Source organism: Anser brachyrhynchus, assembly GCF_964034855.1.
Source record: "Anser brachyrhynchus genome assembly, chromosome: 24".
Taxonomy (NCBI): Eukaryota; Metazoa; Chordata; class Aves; order Anseriformes; family Anatidae; genus Anser; species Anser brachyrhynchus.
The window spans coordinates 348799-373651 of record NC_137717.1 but is presented as its reverse complement, the minus strand read 5'-3'; the positions used below and the strand labels follow the sequence as shown (position 1 = coordinate 373651).

Here is a 24853-nt window from a genome sequence, read left to right as displayed (position 1 = left end):
ATGTTTTATTTAGAATCTTCTGAGCATCATAAAAGAATTGTAGGAGTCAGAGTGCTTGTCAGAGACGTTAAATCATGTAAATAAATAACAATTACAAGTTTTTTTGTAAAAAAAAAAAAAAAAAAAAAGGCAAGAGGATATTCTTGCAATGTTTGAAGTGTTCGTTGCTTGAGCACTCTTTGATATGTCTGGTGTGAGAAGGGATCACGTTGCAAGGACTTGCCCAAGGCTGCCCCTTGGTTTGTGCTGGCGTAGCAGGTGCTGGTTGGTTGGTTGGTTGAATAATAGACCCTGAGATTTTGTTTTCATCTGCTAGTATGCCTATCCTTATAGTACTGCTCTTCAGCTTTTCCACGTTTAGGTCTTTTTTTCAGCACCCTGTTTTACGCTTCCCAGGACAGCTGCATTTGAAAGAAAGGACTCCCATAGCGGCAGGCTGCGTACCTAGAAACAATCTTTCAGCGCTAAAGTTAGAGTAAGGTTTAGTTGATCACTTTCAGTGCTGCTAGGAGGATGAAAATGAGTGTTTGGATTTGTTGTGCATCACAAGCAATGACCCGCTGCTGCCACTAGCTATATTTTTCCAGTAACTGCAATCCAACGTTCGATCTATATTGCAACATGGCAAGAAAGTCCTTCTAGTATTCTGAATCCTTTGCAGGTTGCAGTTGGTTTTACAGCTGTGTGTATTTTTTTTCCTAGATCTGACCTTCAGTCTGTCTTGCTTATTGTGGCAGGGAACTCCTTTGGGCTGTCCGATGTCTGGGCCTCCTCTATCACGGCGTGCCAGTCCCGCGGGGCAGCGTCCCGGTACGTCCCAGCCTGATGGCCACTGCCACCGCCACCGCGAGCTGGACGCGAGCGATCCGCTGTGCCCGGGGGCAAGGCGAAGGGGGAGCTGGGGGCAGAGGTGTCCCTTCGTCTTGTCATACCTCGGATTAAATGTGGCTGAACCAGATTTAGCTAGCAGCAGAGTTTGGGGTTGGATTCTAGCTTGCTGCCTGACCTGTTCTTCCCATGAAAACAAGTGCCTCCACAAGCTAACAAGTCTGGAAGCACGAGAATCCGTCTAAACATCATATATTACAGACAGTGCATCTTTTTTGTCTGTCCCGAGCTGTGCATCTTACCACCTCATCACCTATATTCTCTTCCTAATGGTGCCTCATTAATATTTTAGCCATTGTGATCCTTCAAGGTGTGTTTTGGCAGGCAAAGCCAGCACGTACCTGCGACACCCTGAAGCCCGTCCGGCTGCTGAGGGCGTTACGCCAGAGAGCCTCATGGTCCTCGCGCAGACCTGGTTCCTTACGTCTTATCTGAGAGCCCTGCCCAGCCAACAGCATGGAATTCTGTTTATCCAGCTCGGCAAGATAAAGGCGCGAGTTGCAAGGGTTTAGACTGATACTGCCAGACTTTTCCGTATTCCTGCGTGGAACATTAAACCACTCCTGTCTGTATTCTTTCATCTCTGGGGTTTTGAACTGCTGCTTGTTTTTCACTTGAATCACTTTGTTGGTTTACCTTAAACTGTTTCCTCTTAAAACACTAATCCATGTAGGATTATTAATTTGCTCATTTTTTGAATGAGCTTACTGGGCGAGAGTGATTTTTATCTGCTGTTTTGAGGTAATGGGTATATATATCATGCTGTTTTCTCTTGTAGTTTTCCCAGCAGATTTTTTTTATTAGTTATAACTGAAATAGAGATTGCTTTTTATTTTTTTTCCTAGTCTGTTTACTTGCTTTTGAACTTTAATCCTCTAGACTGAAGTTCAGTTTTCTTGTTCAGAGCAGTGGGACTTTATTGGGGGGTGTAACTAGCTTCGTCACTTGTGGTTTTTGCCTTTTTATTCCCCTCAGGTAGTATTCTGTGATGTGTTTCTAAATTGGATTTTTCCTTCTTCAACAAAACTTTTTTTCCCTCCTCTTCCTGGTGTATCAAGTCTGGGAAAAATTGCTTTGATAGCTCTTCGTTCCTGAGGGGGGGTGGTCTACTGTCCTGCCCTTTCTTTGCCTTTGTTTACATAGGCAGAGACCGAGCTGTATTGCGTTTCTCATCAGATGCACTTTGACTTTACTGTTATTCCTGCAGTCATTTGATGCAATTTGGGAAACTCATAATATACTCCTTTTAACGCTGCTGGAAACGATTTTGCAAGCCTTCAGGACCAAAGATTTCTAGAATTCTGTTTTACTCTCAAGTCTTTTAGATGTATGCTATATAATGAGGGCTTTGGATCCTTTTGAGTGTTTCTTTTCTTGTCTGTCAGTTTCTGTTAGTCTTGCAGTAAACTTCAGTGCTACCTTGATAAAGTAAATGCATGCAGGTCATTGTGTTGAGGGTCAAGTTAATTTTTATGCTCTTGTAAACACAAACATTTCACAATTTTAATTGATTTTTTTTTATTTCTGTTAGCTTATTTAGCTGTTAGAAAAATGTACGAGTACTTGGACTCTCTATTTTTTGGGGAAAGACGATCTAATTTGAATGAAGTCACTGCTTTGGGGAAAGAGAAAGGAGGTGGCTTCTGCACTGGCTGGATCAGCTGAGCTGAGCCTCCTGGGCAGTGGGATAAGCAGATTTTTTTCTTCAGGTAGCTTTATTTCTTCAGGTAGCTCTTGCATGATCTGAGGTACTTGACATTAGAAGTTGCTAGTTGTTTTAAGTTTGTGGGCTATGATAAATCAGATTGTCTTCTCAGGAAGCATACTGGTTTGTTTTACTGCCTTGTGACTCTTCGGTTCTTAAAAGCAGCCCAGTTCGTCATACAGTCCTGTCCACTGCGTGCTGCAGTGGCTGCCCAGCCCTTCCTCTGCCTCGCACCTGACAAGTAACGTGAGGTCCATTTTGCCATCTTCTCAGGTATTTCTTAGTTGTGGTCAGTTTGGAAGGTAACACAACTTCGTTCAAGTCAGCTGGATGTCTTTAGCTTCTCTGTATAGAATTAGTATAGTCTTGTTGAAGTAACAAATAATCTAGACTGATGTTCGTATAGAGAAGTCAACGTTTAATATTCAGTCTGATGGTGCTGAGGATTAGAGACTGAAGATACCTTGGTATATTGTGGCCTGGATTAAAAGACCAGGTAATGCCAGATTTCTGGCTTCTAACAGCAAGCTCGAGAAATGACTGTTGTATGATAATCCCCTGCATGACTAGTCGTGTGGAACTTCAGAATATTCTTGCAATATTTAAAGGTACTTTACTGCCGACACAGATACGTATTCCAGGGGGAAGATCAGTCTGCACTGGCTCTGACAGAGACTCAACTACCAAACTCGTCTCCCTCCAGAGAAAAAGTTCCGTCTGCGACTGAAGGAGAAAAATGGGCTGCACTGCCAGCGCGGTGCAGCTCTTGATGGCGGTTGTAACAGATCTGGGCTGTAGCTCTCAGTGCATCAAATACAGGAAGATAAAAAACGGGCCTCTCGGGCAAACAGTTACATAGCAGAATTCCTTGGCGCAAGAGCATTGAAGCCAGAAGTTTCTTGGCGTTCTGACCGCATTCCTTTTCCAGTATGTGCTCAGAATAACTCGGGACTTTTTGGAGCAGAAGTGGGACAAACTTCTGAATGTAGATAAAAAAGTCTATGCTCAGTTTAGCTGTTTGGTTGCAGCTTTGAAAATACATTAGGTTTTGATAAAATTGCTGTTTGGTAGGGGGCTGTATTCCTTTTTCTCTGATTTAAAGTAATTAAAAAATCTGTAATGCTTAAACAAAAGCAGATGCTATTGATGATGTTGTTTGTTCATTTTGAATGTTATGCTTATATTGAGAGAGAGGAAAAGTTTCTGTACAAGTTGGTGGTACAGCATAAATGCATTAGACCTTTTTTGGTCCTCAGAAGAATTGCTTTGGGTTTGTTATTGGGCTTCAATGATAGCCACAGTTCCGTGCTATGCCTTAAAGTTTGATCTATTTTTGTTCAGTTCTGTGACTTCAAAGCGGTTTTGTTTTGGGTTTCAGATGGACGAAGATTGCATTTGTAGTACAAGCAAAAGCGCTTCCTGAATTTGGGATTGGTTTATTCCAGTCACAGTTCTTTAATCTTCCCCTGGAAATGATAAAACTCAGTGGTGGAATTATATTATGTGAAAGAAGACGTGGGATGTATAAGACAAGACCTCTGGCAATGTGGTGTTGCGCCAGCTCTGGCCAGGAGGTCAGAAGCGCTGAAGGAAATGAGAGCGAGGAGAGCTGCTCCAGGCTGCTGCGGGTGGCAGCCCCAGGAGCCCCCTGGGGACGGTGGCGTGAGCAGCCTCTGCGAGGTTCCAAGGGGATGGCCGTACGGTCTCAGCGTTGCGCCTTGGTAGATGCCCATGTTCTCTTACGGTAAACGTGTGGTGGCTTTTCCACCTGAGGAAGTGGGGTACAGCGTAACAGAATGGGACGTGCCCACCTGTGCTGTTCCTGCCTGTGCCTTGGTTTACATAGCATTGGTGAAGTTGGTGTAAAACTTGAAGATGGGGATCGATTCTGAATCAAAGAATCGTTTCTGCTTGAGAGTATGAATTAGACTGGGCAGGAAAATATATATATTTACTCAGATGGGATGAGGTGGTGTCTTTTTCAATATTGTTTTTCAAAAGAGGTGATTTTGCACGTGTTGAAGGTGTTTTGGGGGGGAAGTAAGCAAGTGCAAATCTACATTGGCATAATTCAACTGCAGAAAGTGTCTGTTCCAGTGTAAACACAGCAACCACTTCAGGGGAAAATTCTGAAATATACACTGCAATCTGGAGGGATGGGCGTTGTGGTTAAATATTAACACCCATAAAAACATACTGCTGTTGGAAATACACTGCAGAGTGAGCTCTTTCTTCATGTTAGCATGTTGCGAAGTAGGAACGCGGTCATCCATACGTAGCAGCTACAATCCTTTCAACGGTTATGTGCCCAATAGAAAATTGTGTGTTGAGCAGTATAAAGCAAAATGGCCAGAGTAACCAGACTGTCTTTTTTCTCATTTCAGTAGGTTTAGAATTTAGGCTCCCAGACACTGAGAAGTCATGTGCCAGCTTTGAAGACAATCTAATACTGTTAATTAGGTACCAGTTTTATTTCCTTTCCCAAGAAAATGGAGGCAATTTGTAACTTAGGCAAAAAACAAACAAAAACAACCTGCCAACTTTTCTCCTTTCTAACCTTCATTAGTGAAACTAGTAAATTTTTGAAGAAAAATGGCACTATATATTCTCCACAACAAAGCATAAACTTGAGGTATCATAAGTCATGAATCCTCATGTCCTGATATGTCTAGATGGCTTATCTGTGGAAAGGCAGTTGAGTTTTTAAAAAAATAAAATAGCTTTTTGGATTTAAGGCAATTTCTCTGAAAACCTTTTTCCCAATCTTTGAAAATCCTGCTGTTAGTCCTTTTAACTTGCTCAGTCTTTCTTCATTCTCCCCACTGGGCCCCCTGCTCAGTGCATGGCTGGGAACTGGCAGAGAATTGAAGAAAAAGCAATTCCTTTGCATGAGTGCCTAAACTTTTTTTTTTTTAAGATGGATCTCTACCAGTCAATGCCCAGGCCTTGTACTCAGCCCTTCCAGTTGTGACTATGCGGTGTTTAGTAAACATAATTGTCCTGTGTACTTTCTCAGAGGAGTACAGCCAGCATATTTTACAATGTGTTTTAAAGCCGTCTAGGGAACAGGTAATAGTAACAATGAAAGGATTAGCTTGGTCTTGAGAATTTCATTGATTAAAATTATTATTGGAAATATTCTAATAATAAGAAGCAAGATTCTATAATTTTTTAATATAAAGTACATGTCAAGATAATCTGACATACGCAGTCTTAAGAATGAGTTGATTTTCTATTCAAAAGCTCAATTTTTTTAACAGGATTTGAGGTTTCCAGTGTCTAATTCTAGCCTACTTTAATACTAAAATCTTCCAACTCAGCAGTACGTACTTCATTGTCAGAGCAATCATGAGATGCATGCCATCGCTGGGTGCCCTGGAGTGGCCTACTGTTGTTATGCAATAGACCTTTGTTGTGGTAGGACAAAGGCTTGTTGATAAATTGCCTATAAAAACTGTCTTTGGAATATTACTGTTTTGGCAGCAAAGTCCCTATGTACTTAGTTACGTCCTTCCTTACAGCACCTGCAGTACAATAACGTTTCGTAGCTCCCGGTTGCGGTTGTCTCAGCAGGACTACACAGTGTGAGGAGCAGTAAATTGGAAGATGACTGTAGTTAATTGTCTGTGCCTTGTAGAAGAAGGCATAAAGAATAAATCCAAAGAACAATGTTGACTTTGGAGAACTGAAGTCAAAAGCGTGGCTTTTGTAAATTTCACTGTAATGAAATCCTAGTTATGTCTGCTACAAAAAAAAACATCACTGGAAGGTCCAGGTATAAAAAACATGGAAACAAAATGACATGGAAGCCCAGGCATACTTTCCCGGTATAGGAAATGCATTTACATATTCTGAGGGTGCTTATCTTTATGCATTATATGGAGGTGCCATCAGGATATCTGTGCCAGGTGCATCGGCTGGACTTTGAGAAGAAAGGAGTGTTCCTGCAAGATGACGCTAGGTTTGACTGTAAGCTTGTTGCGTCTTTAGAAGAGCTAGTGGTGTGAAGACAGTACAGGCAATAGAGTTTGTGTTTTGTTACGGTCTCTAAGTAAAGATCTTTTAGTAATTGTGAGCACGTGTAGATGGCACAGTTCTATCTTCTAATAGTCATGCTCTGTTCTCTTCTGCAGGCTGGCAGCGATGGTGAAAGCATAGGAAACTGTCCCTTTTCTCAGAGGCTGTTCATGATACTTTGGCTGAAGGGAGTGGTGTTTAGTGTCACAACGGTTGACCTGAAGAGGTAAGAAATATTTGGTTTATCTGAAAAGCAACAGTACAGTTGGTAGAACAAATATTTGTTAGCAGCTTCTAAATCTCGCATGTCTTATTTTCCAAAATTTAAAAAAAGGTCCTCAAATCCTAAGCGACAGCCTTAATGTAAATGTTATAAGCAGTTGTAATCAAAAATAATTGGTCCGATGAATTCTATTGAATTTGATAAACGATGCTCTTCTGTAAAACTAAAAACTGACATGAAGATTCTTATAACTGAATACTGAATCATACTAACTTTACGTTGAGACCCCACAAGTAGAGACTGCCAGATGAGTATTTTAGATCAACAAATCTTGGATCAAATCTGCAATGAATGTTGGATAACTGTCACAAATAATGTGCAGACTCCTCCTCTCTCTAAAGATTTTAAGGTAGTATTGCTTATTATGCATAAGAATAAATGTCACAATGCTGCATGTCACTTAAACTATAACTTCGCTATTTTTGAAGTAGTGGATGAGAAGGACGAGACGTGAATCCAGGAATCTCGATTTCCTAAGGTTGGATGTACTTTTATTAGAAGCGGTACTGCTAAATTCAGCAGAGGCCTTGTGTTTGTTTTTGCTGTGAAGTAATGCTTTCAAAGCACTAATGTAATGTTAGTCACTGAACTCTCTGGAGAGAGTAGAGGCTGCTAGTGCTTGCAAATCTTATTTTCAGAAATAAAGCCAATAGAAATACACAGCATTCTCCAATGAATCAAGTGTAAGATCTGTAAACTTTTCTAGGATTAACCTCTCCACTTTTGACTTTTTTTGAAGGAGGTGGCTTGTTTTGCTTTTTCTTCAAGAAATAACACATCCTCTGCTGTCCCCCTCCATTTTGACTGACAATACTGCTTTTTAGTATACCAGTGTTATACCTAATTCTCAGTTGCCAGCATTGAAGTGGCAGCGAGTGTTAAATATTTCTATGTGCAGTAAGACTGAGGCAGACCCCTCAAACAGGGGTAAAAAGCAGCTTTTGTAAATTGTTTGCATTTGTAGCAGCTTCAAGATTTTCTCTGGCTGATGTGGGATATTACTGCAAACATAAATATTGCTGCCAGCACACACAAACCAAATATATCATATCTTCCGTGTAGCACTGCATGTGGTTTGTGGAAACCTCAGGAGCAGAGCTTGTGCTTGTGTGTTGTTTATAGGTTTTGGACCTGCTTTACTTTTAATGATGGTGTTACTTAACCTTTTGCAGTCATCTGGGGAAAAATTAGAAAAAGGTTAAAAGAACTGTTTTATACTTTGAAGCATTAGTACTGCTGAACTAGTTTGAGAAATATCATTAAAATGCCAAAGATCCCAGTTGAATTGGTTTATTTGGGTTTGTTTGGCAACTTTGAGTTGATTGGATGGGGGCATGATGGGATGTAAAACTAATGTTTAGAATTAAAATTGCTTGCAGATGTTTAAAATTGTCCTTTCTTACACAAGAGAGAGCTTTCTTTCAGGTTTTCTTTTTTATGTTGGGAAGGGGAAAACACAAAATGAGTTCAAAATTCAAAAAAAATGCACAAGAATAGGTCAAATGAACTCTATTTTTCCTAGCACACTGGTGAAGGAAAATAAGGACCGTTGAAGCTAATTCAGATTTGAATAGCTGATGATGCAAACTTGATTCCTTGTAGGCTTTGAATAAAGTTTCAGAAGAAAAACAAACAAACAAAACAATGTTCTGAATTGTCTAATATCTAGTTGTAGTCTAGTGTAGCTTGCAGAACGTGAAGTTCAGCAAACTGCTCAAGTGGAAATGTTTTATGCTGGTATTTTTACCCCGTTAGCATTACCAGAATGATTATAGGTGCTAGTTTTTGCCCTTGTACTTCTAACATTTCACAGGGAACTGATTTCACAAGTTCATTGTTCAAGCCAATTATTCTCTTCTTCCCCCCCCCCCCCCCCCCCGTTATAGGAAAGACACAAACTTGTTCGAGATTCTGGGTAGTAACGTTTTATCATTTGCATTTATTTTACTAGCCAAGAAAACAGGTTTACTTGCAAAGCATGTGTTTCAGGCTCAGTGTAATTTCTGTTCAGCAGTTAGACAAGCTCTGTTTGCGAGGCTTAAAAGGTCAGGGGTGGATACAAAAGTTCACAAGTTAATACTTCGGGACACAGGAAAAAATGAGTCTGTTTTGATTGATTTTATGGCATGTATTTTTCCCTTCCATGCTTGCATTGAGCATCACACTGTGCTAACAAGAGTTTTGCAGTCCTCAGCTCTACTTTTAGGACAAAATATGCACATAGGCAAATGAAGAGGGAAGCACAGCTCTTTCAAAGAAATAATGCATTTCTTGCTTCTGTTCAGCCAGACAGAGACTTTATTCTTTCCCTTCGCAGAAGCAGCGTTTCAGTGCTCAGAGATCTGACTTGTTCTGGTGACTAGAGCAGTTACAGTACGTAAACCAGTCACAGGACGTTGTTGGGCTTGTCATAACATTCAGGGCCGGGTTGCATTCAGAAGTTTTGAAATCCTATTTTAAACATCTTGATTGTGTAGTTTTACAATTATGTTGACAGACAACGATTAAATAAAGAGATTAGTAAATATTAAAGACTGCCCAGAGGTGAATGCAACTTCAGCAGTGTACAATACTGCTTAGGAACTGGAGATGGGTTTCTTGTGTGTTGTTTTTTTTTCTTTTTTTTTTGCCAAGTTAACTCTTCAGGCACTCGTTTCAGTACTTGTCTAACTTACACATCACAGTAGAGCATATTACATTTGGGGGATGGTCTTTGCCTGATCCTCAAGAAATTACTGAAACACTGATTGTTATTCTGGCTTTTGGAAAGCCACAAGATGTTTATAGCTATTCTGTAGCTGAGCTCTGATGTTAAAGAGTTTGCCCATTTAATAAGCTAGTGATAGGCAGATATTTAAGTATGTGGTCCTACCTCCAAATACCTCAGCAAACTTTAGGGCAGGTACTAACTATCCTGGAATTGCTTTAAACTGCTCAATTTCGTATCTGAAATAAACTTCACTATATATTTTTAATGCTGTTCTTTGTTAAGGGAAGTTGTGTTCACAACCTTTTAAGGATATTCCTGTGTACTTATGGTGCTCGAGAAGCTGTGGCTTGTATGTGGTAAGCCAGGGTTTGTTTAATGTCTACTGGCAAGAGCAGCAAACTGGAAGTCAAAGCCAGTATTAATGTCTAGGCTTTGGCTGTGGTATGTTAATCTCTGCTGTCTTTGAAAGATGCAGATGGTGTGACTGGAGTGGCGGGGGGGGGGGGGTCAATGAAATGTTCTGGTATCCTTGAGATGCACTCTGATTCTCCGGAAAACTTCTTTGTTTAGTTCATTAGACTAGTCTGCTTCTGAAATTAAATCTTTCCTTTGATAGTATTAGTGCAAATCTGGAGGTCTTGCCTGTGTTAGTTTTTAAAGTTACGTTCCTTTTGAGGAATGTTATCTAGGTAAGATGCAAAATTGGAAGTGAGCCACAATGACTTCCTATAATTGTTGTGGGTTACAAAGCTGTATTTAAATGAAGTGTTAAGCTAAGGTTGAAGCATTAGCCTGTGACAGACTTTAAATCCTAACAGTAAGAGGGCAATGACAACTCATAGTCAGAAGTAACTTCTTGGAAGCTTAACAATTGATTGAAAATGGTTAAATTCTTGTATTAACATCTGACTTCTGTCACCTGGCTAAAAGCAGGGAAGTTAATTTTCTTAAGTATGAAAATCCATTTTCTCAATCAGGTTTTACATGTTCAGCCAAGTGCTCATAGCTGTCCTAAGTGCCGTTTGGCACTATATGCTATTGCTGTTTCCCCTGCTTCGAAGGTTCGGCAGTGGGCAGGACACGAAGTCCTGGCAGGGGATCTTCTTCTTGTAAGAACTTAGAAGCTAGGTTTCCACAGGACAGACTTGTACCTGTGTGTGTGTGGACAGTTCGAGTGCTGCCCCTGGAAGATGCCTTCCCGTGCCGACCTGGCTGGCCGTGGCTGTGTGGCGGGGCTGGTTTCCCTGCCCTGTGTGGTCAGGAGGCTTTCCAGTACACAGCAGGTCCAGCTCCGGAGTCACGGCCGCACTGTGCGAAGCACAGACTCAGGTCAAGGGTGATGCTCTAGCTTAGATTCCTTCAAATAGTAACGAAGGGGTAACTTTGTCTTGGCAAACTTTCTGCTGGGTTTGGGTATCGTTTGTTGTTCCTTGTCCAGCACATTGCCAAGAGGTGGTAGTCGTCCTCTAGCGGGTGCTCTGGTTAACTTGCCAGAAATGTAGGTGCACCCTGGTGCCTCCACTGTCAGATATTAGGACACAGGGGTGGTCTGAGGGGCTAGGAATTGCATGCTGCCCTTTAAAATGTGAAAAGGTTCTTCAAGCATTCAGTATTTGTTCTTCTGATAGTCTTCTGAGCTGTAGTCAGTAGCTTCATTTGGAGGGAGGTGCTGCTGCTGTCGTGCCAAGCGGTACTGTAATTTTATTTCTGCCTACACTGAGACTGCTGCAGTTATCATGGGACTAACCAATAACATAATGGCTTACCGGGAGAAAAAGTGCAGTTTTTTAGTCTGTTTTGGATTCTACAGCTTCTAACGAATCCACATCACATTATGGAATTGACTCCAGCTTTGCATGTAAAACTGCTGCTAAGACATATGTGAGAGCTTTACATTAAAGAGTAAGTTAGGCATTTAGGGGGGAATGAGTAGTTAGGTGTGTATGTGCAGCTGACATACAGACCCCTAAATTAATGCCTGTCACTCGTCACTACAACATCAAGGCCCACTAGAGGAGAGAAGAGCAACTTGCATATGACTGGCTTAGCTTGGTAAGAATTGGTATAAAAGGAGATGGAGTTGGTCTTCCAATAGCAAGAGGTATCACCAAAACTGTCTTGCATGGAAATGTCTAAGTATTTTAAGCGTGATTCTGTGTTTCTCTTGGGTCTTGTTATGGTAATGTCATAGATTCTCCTCCCCTTCTCTAAGTGTGCCGATATTATTTGTAATTTTTTTTTCCACTGGAGGAAGCTGCAGGTGTCATTTTTAAACATGATGCTTAAGCACGTCACCTTGTCTAGAGTTGGAGAGTGGGTGCAAGTAGATGGCTTATACGTAGTGCTCTTTCTGCATTGCTTATTTCCAGAGAAGCCATGTGTAATGGGGGAGGATTATCACTGATAGCAGATTACACTCTATATAAACTCTGTACTGCATACGTTGGGAAGGAGGGAGCGTGTATGTATTGGGGGGTGGTAATAGTACATATCACCTAATTCCAGCCACACTATTCAACATTATACAATTGACTTGAGGAAAAGTAGGTAACCAGAAGGTAGGAGAAAGCAGTAGTTTTTTAAGCACTTTAATTGGTAAAGAAAATATTCAAAATATTAATTAAGTTTTAAACGTCTTTTTTAAAAGAAAACTGGTGATATATTTTCTGAACTGCCAAGAACTGGAAAACCTCACACACTGCTTTTGAGATCATATCTTTGAAAGATAGGGTAATGCGTGTCCCAAGCTTACTTTTGTATTTGTATTTCACCCTAGAAAACCAGCAGACCTTCAAAATTTGGCTCCAGGCACTCATCCACCCTTTATAACTTATAATGGTGAGGTGAAAACAGATGTGAATAAAATTGAAGAGTTCCTGGAAGAAGTTTTGGCTCCACCAAAGTAAGTTTTAAAATGATGATTTCTCACCTTAGATTAGATGGAGTGTTCTCAGAGGGATTTTCTGCACTAGTTAATAAGTTCTTCAGCATCAGTAAACTGCAGCTTAGACTTCGGTAATAGCTTGGAATTCTTGTTTGTCATACCTTTCCTCCCTCCAGCTCTTCCATCCTTTATATTAAAAGATGTTTACTTATTTTAAAATTGTCCTTTCTTAGTCCTGTCACCCTTCCTGTTACGTGAATTTTTTCAGACTAAATGACTTTTCCTTTTGATGACTATGGCAGGCCATTCTGATGATGTGTCCAAATAATGTAAATTAAGATGAGCCTGTTATACAAAACTTAGCCCTGACTTAGTAATGAACCATAGTAGAAACTGATTTTTAAGATGTCGCCTCCTTTTGGAGGCTTGTATGGGAAGTCATTCTTCTAGAAGTAAGATGTTATTTAAGCTTCTAAGAACTTGTCATTTTCTTGTTCTCACCAGGAATATCAGCGAAACTTTGTACTTAATACTATTGTTTTCATTATTCTTTCCAGCTTTTTATAAGCAGATCAACAGTTTGTAATTGTACAGAAATGATTGCTAAAAGCAAATTGGAAATATTTTTCTAAAAATTCTTTCATATTGGGCATAATGATGAAACCTGGAGATAGAGTATTTACTATCTGGAAAGTGTAGTTGAAAATACTGAATGCTTCTTGAGATAATTAAGTAAAACAGCACAAACATGGGAAATGTGTTTGAGGTTTCTCTAAACTGTTTGCTTTCTTCTACTTCAACTGGGAGACATTGGCAAAATGCAGACACCGTCTTTAGCAGGATGAACTGTTCTGTCTTTAAAGCTTGCAAGACTACTTTTTGTTGAAAGGTTTGGCGTTTTCTGGGACAACTGATATTAACTTGGAAAAAAAAAAATCTCCTCCGAACAGAAAATGGGCAAGAGTATATTTCATTTTGTACCTGTTTGATCTGCCCTGTTGGCAACACAGCTATGCTAGAATAAAGGAGCTTGTTCTTGTTGCTATGGTCTGTTTCAAACACTGCGCTTAAAGTAAATGTCTGAACCAGAAGGCAGAAACGTGCTTTGGTTTTCCTCTGATAAGTTGGATTTAAAAATCTTGAACTTAAATAGAAGTGTGTGATAATACACATAAGAAGCAAGTTCTCCACATAAATCTGAAAATGGATAAATCGGTAAATGTATGTGATATAGAATCTTTTTTTAAAAAAAATGTAATTTCATGCTAGTTAATATATGTTGATCGTCATTCTGCTGAATGTGCTGTAGATCTACTTCTTTTTACTTCTTAGGTACCTAAAACTTTCTCCAAAGCATCCAGAATCAAACACGGCTGGAATGGATATATTTGCCAAATTTTCTGCATTTATAAAAAATTCTAGACCAGAGGCTAATGAAGGTATGTCACTGGGGGGCTGATAGCCGTACTTGCATTACTGTATATTCCTGTGTTGTTCAGAGCTATGTGAAGTGTCTCACTCTTCAAGATCAAATAGTTTATTTCCCAGTAAGACTGGGGGAAAGGATGGAAACATGAAGAACTTTAAAGCTCTTTGCGTGCCTTGTGTCTCTGCTTAGATTCTTATACTAAGCATGTCCTTCTATGTATGGCAGAGGAGATTGGTTGAAGAGAAGGACATCACTCCGTTCTTGCACCCCTTCAAGTCTCTTGAAGCTTCTTTTAAAAAGAACCATTCTGTCCACTTACTCTTCTTATAAACAGGATATTTTAGTAGGGTGTGCATGTGTTGTACATGTCCCTAACATTGAAATTTCTCTCTGCAGCAGCCATTCAAAAGTCTTGAACTAAGTAGTAATGATTTTAACATCCAGAACCGAATTCCATGCAGAGTTTGTACCATGCCTCAGTGACAGAGTTACAGTCCAGTTGATGAGGTCTTACTGCACGCTTGATATTTGACCTTTCTCTGACTGAGTGCTCCTGTTCACACTGATGAATTGAGTTTAGTTCATGTCAGTTTCTGTAAAGAATTAAGACACTTCTGTGTGGAGAGAACATAGTAGATGGAAGGTGTGAGGTTAATAAAAGATAAAGAATGTTGAATTAGGACTTTAAGTCATTCAGTACAAGTCTCTTCTGGTCAATGTAGTTTGAGGGAAAACTTCATTCAGGGAATCAGAATGCCTTTCTGCTGTATTTCAGTCAGAGAGCTCCAAACATTCTTAATGAGAAATATTTTTTGTTTTTATGGGTTATGCTGCCCTCTGCTGCTGTGTTTCAAAAACCTAGGTAGTCTGCATGCTTAGTCGTGCCTCTTAGCTGAGCATGTGACATTAAATAGATTAGGTAGCTTAACTTAATTCTAATTAGAATTTAAGCCAGTTAGGAAGAGTTTTAAGAAACTGACATGAGCCACTTTTTAATCCAAAAATAAACATTTGTGAATAGTCTTACAGTGTTACAAATTAGTGCAAGCTTGTATATAAACTAACTTTGAGATAACCTGTATCAATGTGATATTTAAGAGATTCTAGTTCTGTTTCGTTGCTACTAGCGTTACAAGTGACTGCAATTGCAGTTCCAGCAGAGGTGTTGTCGCCAAAATTGTGCAAGGATTAGAAATCCTTCATTGTATAATCTCTTCTGGGTAGCACAGTGATGTGGATTTTGTATTTCAGGTCTGGTACGAGTATCAATATCCTAAATGTTGATTTGCTTTGAAATTTGCTTGCCGTGGTTTGGCTTTTTGTTCTTAAAGCAATTCCTCCCTCAACAGCCTTAGAACGTGGTCTCTTGAAAACCCTCCAGAAATTGGATGAGTATCTGAACTCTCCTCTTCCTGATGAAATAGATGAAAATAGCATGGAAGATATTACAATTTCTACTCGCAAGTTTTTGGATGGCAATGAGATGACACTAGCAGACTGCAACCTGCTACCCAAACTACACATTGTCAAGGTAAATGACTTGTATGTAGTTACATGACAATTAAGGAAAAAATGCTTATTGTCTATGACATTCTGGAGACCAACTCATTTCAACCATGCTCCCATGTAAATTTAACTGCAATATTAACAGTACATGAAGGTACTGTTCACAAAAGCTTTAGGGGTAGAGCAGCTGAATTCTATGAAGGTGTGAACCAATAGACAACTCAGGTAGTAGATGATACAGTGGGACAAGCTAAATTCCATTTTACTGCACTGACCAATATGGTCACAGGAGGAAGTTGGAATACGTAAATGAATGAGGTAGAAGAAGGAAATTGAACTTCGTGTGACCAGGTAATGTTGAAGTGATGTCCTCTTTTACAGGTAGAGAAAACTGCTCTAACAGTAACAGTGTAAATAGCTCGATGCAGGAGGTAAAAGGAAAAAAAAAAAAAAAAGGCAGGTCAGAGGTCTAGAAAGGAGGAAGTAGCACAGGATAACTACAGGAGTGAAGATGTGCCTATGTAGTCATGGGTTGGTTTCTTTTCACTCACTCCAGTGATCTTTGTCAGTTTTGTACTGCAGATGGAGCCACAGATTAAGCTTTTGCCTGGATACGGAAGTATTTACTTTGGCGAGGACAGAATTAAAGACTACATGAGGCAGTATGCTGCCAGGTCCAGGCATATCCCGGAGGGGCAGGTTCTACAGAATCGAGAAGTGACTCTGAGCATGTTGGAAGGGTAACACAGCAAGAGAGTGACGAGGGATGAAAAAGTTGTTTATGCTGAAATATATACATTTATTATTTTCTTTTGTTCTAGGTGGTGGCCAAAAAATATCGCAACTTCGAGATTCCCAAGGAAATGACAGGGATTTGGAGATACCTGACAAATGCTTATAGCAGGGATGAATTCACCAATACCTGTCCTGGAGACAAAGAAATTGAAATAGCTTACAGTGATGTAGCCAAGAGACTCACTAAGTAAACACTTGCAAAAGAGATGACTTCTTACATATTCTGTAACAATGCTTCTAACAGACTGCTCTTTTCATATAAGATAGCAATTTTTTTGCATGAACTTGCAGTTATTCAAAGTTAATGGTGGATAGACCAGGTACAGTAATTACCTAAAGTTTGCAGACTTAATTATAGCCTTGTTTTTCCTTACCTCTTTTCATAGCAAGTCTGAGTATCATTAACGCAGTTATGTTAATGTTGCACTGGGACAACTCTAGATTCTTTAATATGAAGAGTTACCTTGCCCCTGCTACTTTTCCTTGCAATCATTTGGTCCCTGTCTATGAATTGGTCTAGGATACTGTCTTGCTATATGGTACCAGGAATATTTATGTATTTTGGAATTTATTGCTTTTCCAGAAGATTTATACACAGTTGTCATATCTACAACACATTGAACTGTACCTGTTCATCTATCCTCTTTGCATATAGAAGGAAACTTACCCAGAAAAGCCATTTGCGGAATATTTGGCTTTTTTTTAAAAAAAAAAAAAACAACAAAACCACACACATTTCTCTTGGATTTGAAATCACAGTGATGGTTGAGAGTGGACTCAAATGTGAAACTTGGATTTGAATGACCTCAAACATCAGGAAGTTTGAATCTAGGCTTGTGCACTATTGCCAGAAGAAGCTCACAGTTCAGAGCTAGCATTTAGTTATGTCTTCAAGAGTTTGAGATTAAGAAAAAAAAAATCATCAGCTTACACTTGCCCCAAGTTCTGAGTTGCAGCAAATAACTGTCAGGATGCCCTTTAACATCATGAAACCAAAAGAATTGGATGCTTGCCATCTGTTCACCTTAAAAATTGCAAGTGGCTTTCTTTTTGGTAGTTAAGAGCCTTTATTTTGTATAGGTCTTTCCGGTGATATTTACTTAAAAATCTTTGCTGTCGTAAACAAAACATGTAAACATTAGTGTCATAGTTGATAGATAGCTACTGTATATGGTGAATAGCAGTGCAATGATTAGTGATATAAAACTGAACACTGATAGCCGTTAAAGTTGGAGTCTTTCTGGGAATTTTCTTAAGCTATTTTTTTCCTGAAGAAAGCTAAAGTGACCTTTAAAGATAACATTTGCCTTAAATTATAGTATTCCTTTTTTTTTTTTGAAAGGAAACTTATTAATTTCTCTTGTAAAGAAATGGTGCGTGAAAACAAGTCTGTACATTGAATTTATCCTGATTGCTTGTCTGTGCACCTGGATTGCAACTTTGCATAATCGTAATCATTGCACTACTATACATAATCTTTTTACAGCAACACTGAGGAATAGCACCGCATTTTTTTAAAACAATTTTCAAATATTTCTAAACCAGGTGAATAGTTTTCTTGTTTAAGATTAAAGATTTTGATGCATGAAATAAATTGCTAGGTTATTTTTTAAAAGGCCACCATAAACAACTCCAAAGAAAGCTAGACTTATATACCTATTTTTTTTGTGAAGATACTTTTATATTTAACTGATTTTAGAAGCTGGAAAGTGCTATTCCTGTTAGGTTGTTCTTGGAATATTTAACATTCTGCAATAACATAAAAATGCTCACATAAACACTTTTATACACTAATTTTTTTTGGTAAGCACTGGTTTTATGAAAACCAGCCTGACTTTTCTAAGCATCCTGCTTTTGCTACTTTATATACCCATGATGTTAGCTTGACATAGAAAAAGTAGAGTAAAAGATCTGTATTTGTATACATGGCTTGTGGTGCCTTGTCTTGCCTTCCTAGAACTAGAATTGCAATATAAAGGCAATTAGCAATCCTGTTACATGTCTTTCTAAGACAACCATAGATACACTTAGATCCTATTATAACTTACTACAGGAGTGTTGAGGCACAGAAAGTAAGTTCTGCAGGGTGACCTGGTTAGGAAGAATTAATTGTAGCCTTTTAATAATTACTGTATTCTAACGTCACGTTCTCATCCTGAATAAAGTTTCTCAGCCATAATAATCCTTCGTAGGGGTTCAGTCTTTGATACGTGGCATCTAGAAAAAGGAATGACATCCTCTTTTGTTAGAGAAAAACATTTTTAATGACACACAGTTTAAAAAAAAAAAAAAGGAAAAAAAAGCCTTCATTATTTTGGTGCTCCTTGCCATCCTGTAGTTAACCTTTAAAAACAGTATAGGAAGCAATGTAATTGTGGGCATAGTTTTGTTAAATTTTTAACCCTGCTTTAAAACCTATATCATGACGGCCCTTAGCTGTCTGAGGTTGTAGTAATCAGGCCTTGCTCTTTATGAAAGCAAATTAGCCGTCGTGTGCACGCTTCAATACACCAGGCAACTCTGTGCATATGAACATGAAAATGCTTTCATGCAGTTTTCTAGCGTGTGTGCTGCCTGCATATCAATGCACACAAATACTTAACTTGTTGAAACACCAGACATGTTGTCTTGTGTAGATAATATACTCTCTTTACTTTTTAGGCAATCTTCAAACACTTGTAATACATTATATTCAGCATTAAATATTTTAATGATTATGTCTGAAAGCTTGTAAACAAAGTTGAAGCTCTTGCTGTAAGTAATGTGTTTTTTATCTCAGTACAATGCAGTGTTGAGTGTTAGAGCCTTTCCCTTATAGGTGTAATTCAAATGAGGGCCAGGTTAGTAATTTCTAAGGCGATTACCATATGATAGCTGTTAACTGTCCAACGTGAAAGGAATTGGTTACTTTCTGGCTTCCTATTGCACAGCTTTGTTGGGTTGTGGCAGAAGCTGGCCAGCCTCTTGCTGGCTTCAGCAGAGTCCAGGAATCTAATGGAGGGTGAGCTGCTTTCACCTTTGTAGGTGATCTTTTCGGAGCAGCACAGTATAGCTAGGGTGGTGTGTAAAAGCCTTAGCGTCTGGTGTGGGTAGAGCACTTTCATCTGGCCCCAATCACCAGCCCCACATTAATTAAAAAAGCCCTTTCATAACTATGTAAATTCTTGACTTCTGTCAACTTGTTTACAATCTGATCTTTAAATGCATTTTTAATTTCATCAAACAGCAATTAATCTACCCCCTGTTTAAATTTAAAATGATGCTTCTAGCCCCTTCTACAATTTAAAAACAGCAGTTACCCTTTCAAGTAGGCATTCCAGTTTGCAAGTTGGTTGCGTGTATTAGCATGCTGAATAACTTGCTCTATTCTCAAGCTGAAATATTCTTAATTTTCCATTAAAACAGGTGACTTCTGTTTCCTGAACATAAAGGGAAAATCCATCATCTTCACCCTGGTTTTGTGTGGGAGAACAGATTATAGTATGTGCATGATTTTTTTTTTCTTCACAAAGCTTTACTGCTTGAAGAGATTCCTTATGCGTACCCAGCTGCCTGTTGAACAAGAGGCATGCGAACTTCTGAAACAGTTTTCATGCACTCCAAAACTTCCCTATCCATCTACTGTTCACTGCTGGTCTGTGTAAACGTCCCTCATTGACAGTCACAGCCATGTAGCTTGTACGCTTGAATTTTCCCATAAAATTGGTGTTTTTTCCGCAATGGGCATGTCTAAACTGATTGAGAGTTGCGTGCAGTTCCATGATAAGAAGAGAGATATAATCAAGTTTTTATGCTAAAGTAGCAAATTAGCATTTCATATCAAAGGAATACAGACATGAATAAGTTGAAGATGCCTGAGCCAAACCCACTGATGCCTATCTTAATGTAGAACAAAAAGTGGCTAAGTACAGTCAACTTATTTTTTACTCTTTGCCACTCAGAATACTATCTGAACACATCCAATTAATATCTTCAGAAGAAAGCTTTATCCCAAGTGAAAAATATTTAATCTGCCTCAGAACCTGTGCCACTATTACATTTTGTTTCTGGAGGGAGGAGGGAGGAGGTGTGAGGATGGGAGAAGAGTGGAGCAGAATAGGATATAGAGACTCCCAAGACAAGATACCAAGAATTGAAGCATTGTTTGCAGAAATACTTGAAGAGTTGATACAATTTATTGTAGTTTGCTTATGTCTTTCACTCTCTTGAACGTCTTTTACAGATATACCAGTATACTGCTGGCAGCTATTGTTAAAAATAAAATTATATTTTCACTACCGAGCAGATTTTCTATTGTTTTTGAAGACTAAGTTCCTGTATGTGTAAGCTATGACATGAATGTGGTGTGCTAAACTACAGGAGAAGTTTTTAGTTAATTATACTCTCAATTTTTTGACCTTCCCTTTTTACTTAAGGCAGAATACATACTGTTCTTTACGTTATTACTAGCTGTAATGCCCCTTAACAAAGGAATAGAACAAATTGAAAAACATTAAATTCTCCTACAGAAACTTTGAAAAGGTTTATGTTCCCTCTGGTCTCCCTTCCAGGTTTCCGCATTCTTAAGTATAAACTCTTAAGAATATAAATTTTGATAGCTTGTTTTTCTCCAGAACACTAGATACTCAAAGTTAAACTGGGAAAATTGATTAAAAATACGTCAAAAAATTGTATTTTTTTAAACTTATTTACACCCAAATAATCCACTAAAAATAGGCATTTCAAGAATTGAGACTGAATTCACGTCTCTACAGAAATCTCGGTTTATAGATTTTGGTCCTCTTATTCTGAGTTTCAGCCCTGGCTCCTTACTGTCTTTTGCTTGCAAGTATGTCTAAACTAGTTGTGGTAAACACCATACACCCCTGCTTTTAATCTGAGTGTAAGTAGGTATTAGGTCTTCAGGGCAGAGACCACCAGCTGCTAGTGGAAGTTTTGAAGAAAACTTCCTAAGTGTTATCATGTCAATCTCTTGTCTGTCTTGTGAGTGTTTGAGGTGCATCTTGGGTCTCATTTTGTTTTTGAAAGGAAATGTGTGGAATCCAGAAGACGTTCCTGGAGCCTGTAATCTGGGATGCTATCATCTGGGTTCAAGCGTGTGCAGGAAAGCAATGGCTGTACCTGAAGGAGTAGGAAATCCAACAATTAAACCCTTGGTAGGATTACATGCTTGTATCCCTGTATTATTTTACTGACCATGAGGTCTGTGATCAGAGCTGGGTTTTGCAATGAGATTTCCAGTTACCTTTAGTTTGGTCGCATAGTTCCACGAAATGCAACTGTGCGGACCATAAAGTAAGATAACGCGCTCTTTGTGTGAAGAGCATACAGAAAGGGAATGGTGTGAAGCTACGAAAATGGTGTTTGTCCTGAAGAGCAAAAACAATAGTCCTAGGATAAATATTTTGTATAATTAAAATTTGCTGCAAGTGCTGCTTTCATCTAGCTGATAACCTTTCTATTTTTTGCTAGATGTTGTTTTAAGGCATTTCAGGTGCTCAGTATGGTGCCCAGGTTCTTACTGGATGTCCTAGCAAGAAACGGATGGATTTTGGCTTCAGTGAAAGCTGACTGTGAGCAATGGAGAGAACTTGAGGGGAGCTAGGTGAGGCTGAACGTTTCATGTCTATTTCTGACCACTGCATTCTCCCTGTTCTCTCATCCAAATAATTATGAACTTGATGTAAATCTAGGTTTCATAGCTCTGGCTTATCTCTCCAAAAATATTACTGTGTTCCCTAGGAGAATTAGTCTGGAGATCTCTTGCAATGAACTGCAGTGGTGTAGATTTCAACCACCTAAATAGTGGTATGTAGTAATTGTGAAAATAGTCAGTATCTGTTCGGCTCAGTTGGAAGGACTGAGACCAGTGGAATCTGAACTGCAGTGACTATTGTGCTTTGTCACTCCTCTTCCTCTCCTGTGCCGCCTCTCCCAACACCGACAGGCTTTAGCTAGACCCCAGTTATATTTGAGTATTCTTGTTTGTACTCTGGCCTATTTTGACTGAACTTAATCACAAAATGGCTTGGGTTGGAAGGGACCTCAAAGATCATCCAGTTCCAACCCCCCTGCCTTAGGCAGGGACACCACCCACTAGATCAGGTTGGCCAAAGCGCCATCCAACCTGGCCTTGAACACCTCCAGGGATGGGGTATCCACAACTTCTCTGGGCAACCAAGCCACAGGAAGATCTGGAGATGTTAAGTGCTGGTTCATCTTAAGTTTTTTTTAATGGCATTGGCCTTGAAGTATTGGCATCTTGTATGGAAATACTGTTTTAGATGCTCATCACCTTATTTTTGTGATGTTTCACTGAAGTTCCTAGAAATAAGCTAGCATTTTTTCCAACATGAATGGCTGTATGATTTCCTCATTTTGTTAGTGTAGCTCCATATTTTATGCAGGTGTGTTGCTCGCATTTCAGAAGATCTGATTTGTCTTGGTTCATTCCTTTAGCAATGAGCACACTTTATTCAAACTCAATTTTTTTATTGCAAAGAGGCTAAAACACTATTTTCCAAAAGTTTCAGTAATACTAATTAGGTGTGGAAAATCCACAAACAGTTCTCAAATTACTTCCTCAAATCAGTTTTCTTATAAACAGCAGCAAAATACAGTAGCTAAAAGGCCAAGGAGAGCCTGCTAGTATCTCTAACTACGTGCTGGTGTAGGAATAATTCAATTTGTCAGAGTGCAGTTGAGATTTTTATGGAAGGAAAAAGAAAAGTGGACAAACCTTTGTATTCAGTGGGATAGAAAAGGAACTCATTTGACGTGGTTGCCTGAAGGCTTTTGGACACCCATTACAATGAAAGCTAAGTATGAGCTGAATGTCTAAACATTTTTGCTGTCTCAAAGTCTCCAGGAGAAAGGGTGGATGTAGTGACTCATTAATCAAGAATATGTTTAACTGTAGTGGTTCCTAAACTCCTCTCTGTGAATCGCAGGTGGTGCATGATGCCAATGAGAGATTTTTTTATGGCCTACATGAAGCAGGGGATAGTGTTAACGAAAGGTGAATGGTCTGTGAGAAGCCGACAGACATTTTAATCGCAAGTCTTTGGGAAGTGCTGCTCTAGGGCTTTACTCCGGTGAATTTTCTTTGCAACAGCAAGATTCACCTGGAACTGGTGAATAGCTCGCATCCAAATGCTTGGTTTTGTGGTGGTCTACTGTACTCAGTAGGTATAGTGTGAGACTTAATGCAGTTTAATGAGAAAAAAAGTGCAGCAACACTGGCAGTAACAAAGCTCTTTAGCCTGGGTTAGTATTTTGCTGAGATTACCACAAGTGTGTCGTGGCTGAGCAACTTGGGGTCGTGACTGCTGTGTTCAAAATTAACCAGAGATCAGGGAAAGTAATACATTTGTCACGATAAATAACTTCTGAAACATAATAAACTTAAGATGACTTAAACAGCTGCCCGTCTTTTAACTTTGTGAGAGAAAAATGAAAGGTCTGGAGGTACGTGGTCTTTCTCTCTGCAGGTACGTGGAGGTACGTGGTCTTTCTCTCAGCACTTGGTCTTGCTAAACTTCTTGTGAGCGCTCAGAGCTGATGCTGGATGGTTTCCAGAGCCAGAAAAAGAGAACTCATGATTCTTTGACTCAAGAGAAGAACTGCTGTGTTCTTACCACTGGACAGAGAGATGAAAACAGTTGCTAAACAAAGATCAAACGTGAACTTTATAAACAAACAAAATTGATGCTAAGGGATGTCTCAGCTCCTTTGCCTACGGCAAAGGGCTTGGCAGGACCTAGGAGAATGACTTTGTCAGTTTGCACATGGAATTCTTATTTTAAAGAGTCTGATTAAAGTGATATGGCTCCTCTTTTATTCTGGTTAAAATGACCTTTTCTGTCCATGCATTGGTAGAATGTACCAAAGGATGTAGGGTAGAGGAGAACCCTTTTCCAGTGTTGAGCTCTAGATGTTGAATGTGGCAAAGTTATAAGTGATGTGTGATTAAAAAGCTGATTCTAAGAAGCTGAAGAAGCTGCTGTTAATAGTAAAACACTCCAAGGCAGCAGGTTTGCTGGTGTGCTAAAGAGGAAGCTTAGTTACCTGAGAGAGGTGCCTGCAAGGCAGAGCTGGGCAGTAGAGTGGGTTCTCTATTTTGGTGCCCATTTGAGTCCTGTTCCAATCCTATCTTCTGATGTGCCCATTAGTAATACAGGACTGTGGCTTTCAGAAATCTTTGGTCAGTATCTTAAGAGATCCTGGTGGTCAGAGTGAGAGCAGAACCCAGGCGCAGGTAGCTGTTCTTTTTACCTTTTCTTCTTCTCTCAAAATGTAAGTGACAAACTAGAAACGGGAATCTTGTTGGTCAGACTTTTGCCCAGCATGTAAACCTAACAGTCTTGACTGCCCCTACTTGTTCCCAGCATTAAGTATCATCTGTCTGTGACAGCTTCTGCTCTTACTGCTCCTTTAGTCCCATACCCCTGCTGCAGCCTTTGCTGTGTGATGCTATAATCTGGATGTGGAGCATGGCTGCGGCTGGCTCCTGGTTTTAATTTAGAGCAGCCCACTTGCAGCCTTCTGGCGAGGCAGACAGCTGCAGTCAGCTTAGTGCCTGGTAGCAATGAACCCCACCTTACAGCCTTCTCCCAGAGGCCCAGTTGCTCTGTGCT

General features: G+C 39.5%; 1 protein-coding gene across 3 annotated transcripts in view; it reads left to right on the top strand.

The window, feature by feature from the left end:
- Window positions 1-20498, top strand: part of CLIC4 (chloride intracellular channel 4) — a 29527-nt gene extending 9029 nt beyond the window's left edge. For 2 of the 3 annotated variants that reach the window (XM_080566906.1, XM_080566908.1), the window contains exons 2-6: window positions 6727-6836; window positions 12380-12505; window positions 13820-13926; window positions 15266-15447; window positions 16244-20498. In XM_080566906.1, the coding sequence (XP_080423032.1) occupies window positions 6727-6836; window positions 12380-12505; window positions 13820-13926; window positions 15266-15447; window positions 16244-16408 (690 nt within the window). In that variant the 3' untranslated portion in view covers window positions 16409-20498. Of the gene's footprint in view, window positions 1-792; window positions 872-6703; window positions 6837-12379; window positions 12506-13819; window positions 13927-15265; window positions 15448-16243 lie in introns of those variants that run through there. The other variant, XM_080566907.1, reaches the window with a different exon arrangement.
- The last annotated feature ends 4355 nt before the right edge of the window (window positions 20499-24853 follow it).